Source organism: Pteropus medius, unplaced genomic scaffold (genome assembly GCF_902729225.1).
Source record: "Pteropus medius unplaced genomic scaffold, Ma_sr-lr_union100, whole genome shotgun sequence".
In the NCBI taxonomy this organism is placed as follows: Eukaryota; Metazoa; Chordata; class Mammalia; order Chiroptera; family Pteropodidae; genus Pteropus; species Pteropus medius.
Genome location: NW_024350923.1, coordinates 111,654 through 120,125, shown reverse-complemented (window position 1 = coordinate 120,125; position 8,472 = coordinate 111,654). Strand labels below are relative to the sequence as shown.

The 8,472-nt window shown below is 66.9% G+C and overlaps 1 protein-coding gene across 4 annotated transcripts; it reads left to right on the top strand.

The window, feature by feature from the left end:
• Nucleotides 1-1,345: 1,345 nt before the first annotated feature.
• On the top strand, nucleotides 1,346-4,456 carry HRAS (HRas proto-oncogene, GTPase). 4 transcript variants are annotated; one of them, XM_039840444.1, is made up of 6 exons: nucleotides 1,346-1,487; nucleotides 2,703-2,864; nucleotides 3,046-3,224; nucleotides 3,322-3,481; nucleotides 3,570-3,631; nucleotides 4,037-4,456. In XM_039840444.1, exons 2-6 carry the CDS (start codon nucleotides 2,754-2,756, stop codon nucleotides 4,098-4,100), a joined length of 576 nt encoding a protein of 191 aa, XP_039696378.1. In that variant the 5' UTR covers nucleotides 1,346-1,487; nucleotides 2,703-2,753; the 3' UTR covers nucleotides 4,101-4,456. The 4 variants fall into 4 exon arrangements, with proteins under 4 accessions (XP_039696378.1, XP_039696379.1, XP_039696381.1 ...); XM_039840447.1 differs by lacking the exon at nucleotides 1,346-1,487 and adding an exon at nucleotides 1,586-1,608; XM_039840445.1 differs by lacking the exon at nucleotides 3,570-3,631.
• Nucleotides 4,457-8,472: the final 4,016 nt, after the last annotated feature.

The window sequence follows — 8,472 nt, the reverse complement described above, 5'->3', positions numbered from 1 at the left end:
CCGTCGTGGGGCAGAGGAGACCCCCAAGGCCAAGGCCTGTGCTCGAGGAAGAGCACCCAAGCCGGCGTGGGAGTGGGATGCGACTGGGTCCAGCTGATCAGAGGCAGGTCGAACGCTATGCGTAATGCACCATTCTTTCTTGTAAATAAATTTAAATTTACTTTTAAATTTTTAAAAAAATGTTAGAAATATGTCTTTGATAGTCTTGAAAGGAGCCAGTACGTGCACGTTTGTGCTTTGGGTGGGCGGAAACTTCAGTTCACACCCCTATGGCAACTCTTGGGTCGCATTCTTTAGGCACCGTTTGTTAATTAGGCCACACGGTGAGCTTCTGCAGGGCTGGGTTTGAGGGAGCTGGGCGGGTCGGCAGTCCACAGGGCCCGCCCGAGTTGGGGGAGGCGGGGAGAGGGGCTGTCCTCCGAGGGCGGGACAGGGCTGCGCGATAGGAGAAGCAAGACTCCGGGATTGAGACGGACGCCGTTGCGCGGGCTCAGAGGTCCCCGCCTAGCCCAGGCGCTCTAGCTTTGCTTAATACTGGGCGCACGGCCGTACCACGCCCAACGTCCCCACCCCAGCTGGGAGGGCGGGGGCGGCCGTCCCGGAGCCACCTGCGGGGAAGAGGGTGCAGGACAGTCGGGCCCCCAGCCACTGGGGGCCCCTAGCCTCCTGGAGCGGGCTGGGCCTGCTTCCGGGGCCCTACCCTCTCTCCGGAGGCCCCGCCGCCTTCTCCAGCCCCAAGCTCAGGGGGCGACCTTAGTGCTCGCCCTGCGGGCTCCGCCCTCCCTGAGGGCTGTCTCTTCCGCTCTCGGGTCCCCTCGGTGGGCTACGCAACGCGGCGCAGGGAAGGCCTCTAGGGAAGCGGACGCGGCTGTGCGCGCCGTCAAGGTGCCCAGGAGCCCGACGCCAGGCTCCCGGAGCAGCTCAAGGGGCTGGAGCCGGACCCTGGCGACCGCGCCCCAGTTCACACCCGGCCGCCGCCGCCGCGCTTCCCCGCACGGTCTCTATCTCCTTGGGAGTCCGGCCTGTTCTCGGGAGAGTCCAGGCCCTCCCCAGAGAAGCCGTCGCTCCAGAGCCCTCGACCCCGGGGCACTCGCTCTTCTCCCGCACGGGCCGAGACACCACCAGGCCGCGCGGCCCACGAGGGCCACCCAGCCCGGCACTGCCCTCCGCGCCTTCCGCTCCCGGAAGCCCCGCCCTGCCGCGGTCTCTGACAGGCGGGCCACTCGGCCAACCGAAGCGGAGCGGGGAGGTGCTGGGGCGGGACCCAGGGCGCACGACCAATGGCAGGCCGCGCCGGGCTGACGGACGGGCTCTGGGCGGGGCGTGCGCGGGCCCGGCCGAGTGTCCGCCGCCTGCGCTCGTGCCCGCCGCCCGCAGCCGGAGCCGCACCCGCCGCGGACGGGTCCCATGCTCTCGGCGAGCCGCGCGCCCCGGCCCCCGCCCCCGCCCGCCCCGGCCCCGGGGGCAGTCGCGCCAGTGAGCGAGCGGTGAGTGCGGCGGGGGGCGGCCGCGGCGGGCCGGGGGCGTTGGAGTTGGGGCGGCGGGGCCGAGCGACCCGGGGCGGGGAGCCGCTGTCTTCGCAGGGCGCGCGGGCGCGCGGGGGCGCAGGTGAGCCGCGGGCGCGGCGCTGCGGCTGGGGGGCTAGGGGCTGCGGGCGGGGGGTGGCGGCGCTGGGTGTGCCAGCGGCGGGTCCACTCTGCCTCGCCGGGCCAGCTCCTCGGGCATTGTGTCCCTGGCCTCCTTGGGGCCCCACAAGTGCCGTCAGGCGGTGTGTAGGGTTCCCCTGCGCCGTGGCCCGCCTGTGGCTGTGAGCTAGGCGGGGTCCCAAGGACCCCCCCATCCCCCAAGAGCCCAGGCACCCGGCGGCCATCATACAGGGCAGGGAAAGTCTGGGGTTTAGGAAGTCCACTGTCCTCACAAGGGCACCCCCTCATTAAGCTTCAGAAACTGAAGACACCCCAGTTGGGGGCCTTGGCCTCAAGCCTCTTTCCTACCTGTCCCCCGGTTCCCACACTCCTTTGGGTCTTTTCTCGTCCCTCAGCCTGTTCTTGTCGGGATCCCCTGTGCTTACCCCGAACCTTCGCCTGGCACCCTGCTCCTCACCTGCCTTGTTTTCTCCAAACTTGTCAGGGCAGCAGGCCCCCATGGGTTCCCCTTATTTTAACTTATGTTGGCTTCCTCATAGGGACGTAAGCTGAGCCCACCAGGGAAGGGGGGGTCTTTCTCTGTCTGCCTGTTGCCCTGTGCCTGGAACAGCTTCTGGCATGTAGTTGGTGCTCGGTCGGTAGATACTTGTCGAATGCACCAACATGCCCAGTGGGACCCGGCACCAATTGTCGGTTGGCACTGGCCTGCCTGGGCACGCTGCTGCACGCTCCACCGTGGCAGGACCTGTCTTGGAGGGAGGGGGACTGGTGACCTCAGCCCACGGCACCGCCAGTTCAGGCTTTCTGCCTACCAGCAACTTCTAATTTGGGTGCGTGGTTGGGAGACGCTCTCAGCTGTCAGCACTGCCTCCGGGACACCAGCTCCCTGCCTCTCACACAGTCATTAATGTAGCGGAGGCAGGACCCCTCTCCCATGGACTGAAGGTGCCATTGGTGAGCGGCGGGCCTTTGTCCTGGCTGCTACCTGTTACCTGGATGTTGGGGCCCAGAGAGCTCATCAGGGGCCGGGCGTGGCTGATGCAGCTTCCTCTGCAGGTGGGACAGGAGACCACCACAGTGCCTCGCGCTGCGGTCCCTCGAGGAGCGATGACGGAGTATAAGCTCGTGGTGGTGGGCGCTGGAGGCGTGGGGAAGAGTGCCCTGACCATCCAGCTCATCCAGAACCACTTCGTGGACGAATACGACCCCACCATCGAGGTGAGTGGTGCCGCCCACCCGCCCCAGCCCCATGTCCTGACGCGGGCTCACCTTCTGCCTGCTCCGTCGGAGGAGGTCCGTGCACCAGGGGACCTAGCGGCCACAGGAGATCAAGGAGGGGCTGGGAGTGCAAATGCCCCATATCAGGAGGGCTGGGTCCCTAAGGTGTGGCCTCCCACAGGACTCCTACCGGAAGCAAGTGGTCATTGACGGGGAGACATGTTTGCTGGACATTCTGGACACGGCCGGCCAGGAGGAGTACAGCGCCATGCGGGACCAGTACATGCGCACCGGGGAGGGCTTCCTCTGCGTGTTCGCCATCAACAACACCAAGTCCTTCGAGGACATCCACCAGTACAGGCGAGCTGCCCCCCGTCCTCGGGGGCCTCCCCGTCCTCCTGGTGTGTGTGTCGGATGCAGCCAGCCGGCCGGCCCGCTCACACCTTCCTCCTTGCAGGGAGCAGATCAAGCGGGTGAAGGACTCGGACGACGTGCCCATGGTGCTGGTAGGAAACAAGTGTGACCTGGCTGCACGCACCGTGGAGTCTCGGCAGGCGCAAGACCTGGCCCGCAGCTACGGCATCCCCTACGTCGAGACCTCGGCCAAGACGCGCCAGGTGAGCCGCCCCCACTCCCATGCACAGCTAGCCAGGGCCCCGCCCGCCCCGCCAGGAGCCACGCTCACCGCCCTCTCCCTCGACACAGGGCAGCCGCTCTGGCTCTGGCTCCAGCTCCGGGACCCCCGGGACCCAGCGGCCCCTCGCGCTGTAAGTCTCCCGGGACGCCAGGGCAGCGAGGGCGGCCAGGGCCGGGGTCTGGGCTGAAACAGCTCTAGGGGGAGGTGGAGGTCCCTGGAGAGAGCTGCCCTGAGCCAGGCCGGAGCGGTGACCCTGGGGCCCCCGGCCCTCCCCCCCCACCCCCGAGCGCCCCATGGGCCTTTGGTCTTGACCCTTCAGTGGGCTGTTGGGGACGAGGGCAGGAGCTCAGATAGGAGCAGGGCACAGACCCGGGCCCCCTGCCCTGCGCCATCTGCTGAGGAGCAGGTGTCTGCGGGGGCCCTGGGGAGCCAGGCCAGGCTCTGTCTGTGGGTGCGGGCGGGGCGGGGCAGGGTGTGCCGGGGCCCGCGGCAGGGGTCTGCTGGCCCGCCGTGCTGAGCAGCCCCTCATCCCCAGGGCGTGGAGGACGCCTTCTACACGCTGGTGCGCGAGATTCGGCAGCACAAGGTGCGCAAGCTGAGCCCGCCGGACGAGGGCGGCCCCGGCTGCCTGAGCTGCAGGTGCCTGCTCTCCTGACGCCGCCTTGCCCCCCGAGGGCCTTCCTGCTCCTCCGCCAGCCGCACAGGCCCGGGCCTGGAGGGGCCGGATGCTGGGAGGAGGTGCAGACGGAGCAAGGAGGGGGAAGGAAGGAAATGCCGCCGGAGCCCGGCCAGCCCAGGGTCAGTGGACAGAGTGACCGCAGACCTCCCAGGACGCTGTGCACAGACTGTCGCGGACTGATGCCACCGGCACCGCAACCCGGCTATTCCACCTCCCAGCCCCATCCTGGCCCGTCGGGCACAGGTTCAGTTGCAGTAAATTATTTGATGGTCTTCACCCTGGCGTCTGGCTGAGGCTGGGCAGCTGCCGTGTGCATGGCCTTGAGTCAAGGCATGGTGGCAACTTCAGCTCGGGGGGCGGCAGCCCCTCTGGTGCTTCCTGCAGGGCTCTAGGGCACTGCTGGCACGTGTGGGGGCTCGCATTTTAATATGAAACGCTTTACTGACCTTTGATCAGCAAGGGGGAGAGTTGGGACCAAGAGCACCTCCCGTCCCTTGTGGGGGGTCTTCTTAGGGAACACTGAAACCAGAGGGGTGGGGCTGGTGTCTCCCACCTTGGAGCTTCTTGACTGCAGGTGGGGTCCCATTTCCTGGGCTTTAGGGATCCTGAAAGGCAGTGGCTGGTGACCGGCAGAGGGCAGGCCCTGGCCCATTGGGTCTGTGCCCGCCAGTGTCTTTGGGCCTGGTCCAAGGCAGCAGCTGGCTAGTTCTCAGCTGGGCTCCAGTGCTGTTCGCTTGGCCTTGGTCCCCACCCCCTCCACACCAGGTGGCTGCTCAGGGCCCAGCGTCTAGCCAGCCCTGCTCCCCTCTGCAACGAGGGTGGGGCTGGCCTGTCCCCGTCACCCTGTCACATTGCTTTGTGGGGCATGCCCAGGCCTCAGGTGGCCACATACTCCCCCGGGAGGACATGTACTGCTTTGGACTAGAATTTAGGACTGGCCAGGGACAGGAGCCCTGGCCCTCCTTCTGGCTGTGGGCGGTTCAGGGCCCATGTCCATGTCAGGTTTCTTTGGCTCATGCTGCCTGAGAGGACCGTCATCTGTCAGGCCAGTCTGAAGAGGCAGGGCATACTGCTGACTGGCCGGGGTCTTGGGGCCATCCCTTTTGTGATCACCCTGCCCTTTGGAGACCCCTAAGCCTCCAGCTTTCCTGTGGACGCAGAGATTCAGGGGCGGTGGGATGTGCCAGGCCTAGGAGCAGGAGCAGGATGGGTGTCTTGGGCCCTGTGGTCCCGTCTTTGTCAGGCTAGGTGGGACCTGTCGCTGGGCTCCCGGGGTGGCCCAGGCAGGTGTTGATGGGAAAGGGACCCAGTGTAGTGGCTCAAAGCCGGGGTCTGGGGGTCCCCTGCCCCCAGTGTCCAGGTGCACTGAGAGCTTTGAGTGGGATGCCCTTCACTGTGGCTGTAGCCAGTCCTCAGAGCTGTCCTGGGTTGGGAGCAGTTAGGCCAGACACAGAACAGCCCGGGCTCCCAGGGCTAGGTGTGTAGTTATGGGCCCTGTAGAGACCTTCCTACCACTTAGCTTTCGTGACAGCCTGGCCAGGCAAGGGCCCAGACTCCTCACACTGGGCGAGTGATCCAGGGAGGGCCAGCCCGTCCTCTGGGGAGCATGTGGGTGCTGGGGATACCGGCTCCAGCCCAGGGGCATCATGGGGAGCTCTTCAGGTGCTGCTGGCAGTGAGCAGATTGAGTGAGCATCTCCCTCAGGCCATGTGGCCCACGCTGGGGATAGCCCATGGTATCTTTGTGGCTCTCTGCGTGGCTGTTCTCACTGACCCTGAACGATCTCCAGGCGGCCAGCCACCAGTGTCATGTGCCGTGACACCTAGCCCGGCGCAGCCAGATGGGTCACCCCATGGGGAGGCCCGGGCTCCACCAGCCCCCCAAGGCCCCTTGTGTGGGCACTGTGACTTGCTGGGGTCCACGGGCAGCGCCTGGCAGGGGCGGTCGGCCAGCGCAGGGCCCCCCGTTCCCGCCTCTTTGGAGGGCGGCCAGCCCAGCTCGTGCCTCGGCGCCGCCCTCCCCGGCTGCTGCCCTGCCCTGGCACAGGGGTCGCTGCTCTCTGCACTCTGAGGACTGTGCACCATGGCCTCGAGTACACGCTTGTCCAGGATGCAGGCATCCCCAAGCTTCAGGGTGAGCAGGACGCGGTCTGTGGGGACAGGGTTGGGAGGGCAGCCCGAGCAGGCCCCCTTCTGGTGGACATCCTGGTGGGGACATGGCTCTTGGACAGAGGTATTCTCGCCAAGTCCACTTGATTCTCAGGGCCAGGCCAGCCTGACCTGGGAGCAGCAGAGCCCACCTCACTCTGGGTGGGCGTGCTCCCCCCGAGGAGCCAGATACTCGTCCGCACCCTGGCTGGCTGGCATTCCCCTGGGGACCCAGACGGGAACGTGGGCCTCTGGGACTCTTTGAGGGAGGCCTGCTTTCCCAGCATGGGTCTTGGCCCTGAACCTCAGCCTCAGGCTCCCCTCGGGGGCCTGGCTTGTCTGGGGGTGGGGGCTGAGCTGGGCCCTCCCTGGGCCACCAGACAGTCTCCTGGGCAGCTTTACCTGTCACGAAGCTGTGAAGGAGCCCCTGATGGTGTCAGTCCTGGTGAGCATGTGTGCCTCGTCCTCAGGGAGAGCAGAGGCTGGAAACCTCCCTGTGTCAGGGGCAGGGCCTCCGATGTCCCTGGGCCGGTGGCCTAGATGCCTGTGGGGCAGCCACAGTGCCTCTGCCTACCAGGGGCTGCTCAGCTTCAGGGGCGCTTGTCCTAGAATGTGCTCTGCTGGGCCTCCAGCAAGTCGGAGCCTGCTCCTGGTGGGGCGGACCGGGCCGCGGACGGCAGGTGCCCCCGCTGAGCCCGAGGCCGCCAGACATGCTTCTGAGCACTGGGGGGGCAGAGGGCCAAGTGTGGGGGAGCCCTGTGCTGAGGGTTGGGCATCCCAGTCCCGGGAGTCTCCCTCCCTGCCCTGGTCACACCGGGGGGCACGGGGTCCCAGCACTGGGGAGGGCGGGCAGAAGGTGCCGGCCACAGGGTGGTAGGGGTGCAGGCTGTCTCCTGGGCTCAGGAATCAGGCTGAGGGCACGTAGGAGGGGACTTGCTACCGTCCGGGCTGCTTCTGCCCGTGGGCCAAGGGCAGCTGGGCGGTGGCCAGCATGAGGCACAAAGGTTGGCGGGACGTGAGGTGTCTGCCCAAGGATGGGGCCAAGGGCAGGGTGGGGGCAGTGCCCTTCACTGATGGGCGGGGCCCGTGGGGCTGCAGGGAGGCCCCCGGGCTGTCCTAAGGCCGGCCGTGGCCACCCACCATGCATGGCGTGCCCTCATTGGTCATCAGCTGGGCCAGCGCCCAGGAGGCACCCTCCTCGCTTGGGAATGTCAGCAGGGGTCACAACCTGGCTCGAGCCCTGGCCGTACCCGCCCCCCCCCCGCAAAGGGCCGACACCCTGGAAGGACGCCCTTCTTGACACCACATCCCAGCCTTTACCAAGCCCTTCGACAGATGCCTGTGTGGCCCGCACTTGCCCGGCCAGGAGCGCAGAGGCGAGGGTGGCATGGGGCCACCTGAGGTGCGAGGCGGGCCAGAGGGCCACTGTGCCAGCTCGGGCGCCCGTACCACGGCAGCACCGTGCACTGCAGGTGTGGTTCTGGGTCCCCTCAGGTCTGGACACCGCGCTGGGAGGGCAGGTTTGCAGGCAGCTGAGTCGTCTCAGCTGTGTTCCTGGTGGGGACATTCTAGAGAGAGCAGGAGCAGGGAGCAGCCACCTGGGCCCCCGCTGGCCTGTGAGCTGCACCCACGGAGTCGTGGTTGGTGGCCTGCTCGGTCACCAACACTCACTTTTAAGAGGCAAGGGCTCCACGGGACGCCACACCTGGGTGGCGGACACTCACCGTGTCGTACGTGGCATAAGCGGGCAGCGCGTGGACAGGGCCGGCTGCCTGCAGACAGGGACAGCGGGTTGTTGGGTTTTTTTGACGAACCCCACCGACAAAACAGCTGTGGCTCACTTCACATGGAGCGAGGGACAGAGGTGCCTGCTGGCCCTTCTGCCCGGGGGCTGTTTGAGACACAGGCCCTCAGAGCCGAGCGCACCGTGTCTTTGCCTCGTTTGCCCTTCTTGCCCCATCTGTCCTCAGCCATGTGGGCACCTGCACCTCTAATCAGACTGAAGTGTGGGCCACAGTGCTGAGAGGCCAGATGCCTGGCCCGGCCCCAGCCCTGCCCATGTCCCCTGACTTGTGTGCTGGGTCACTCAGTGCAAGCCTGCACAGACTGGGCCCTTGGTGGGCACCAGGGATGAGGCCAAGCTGG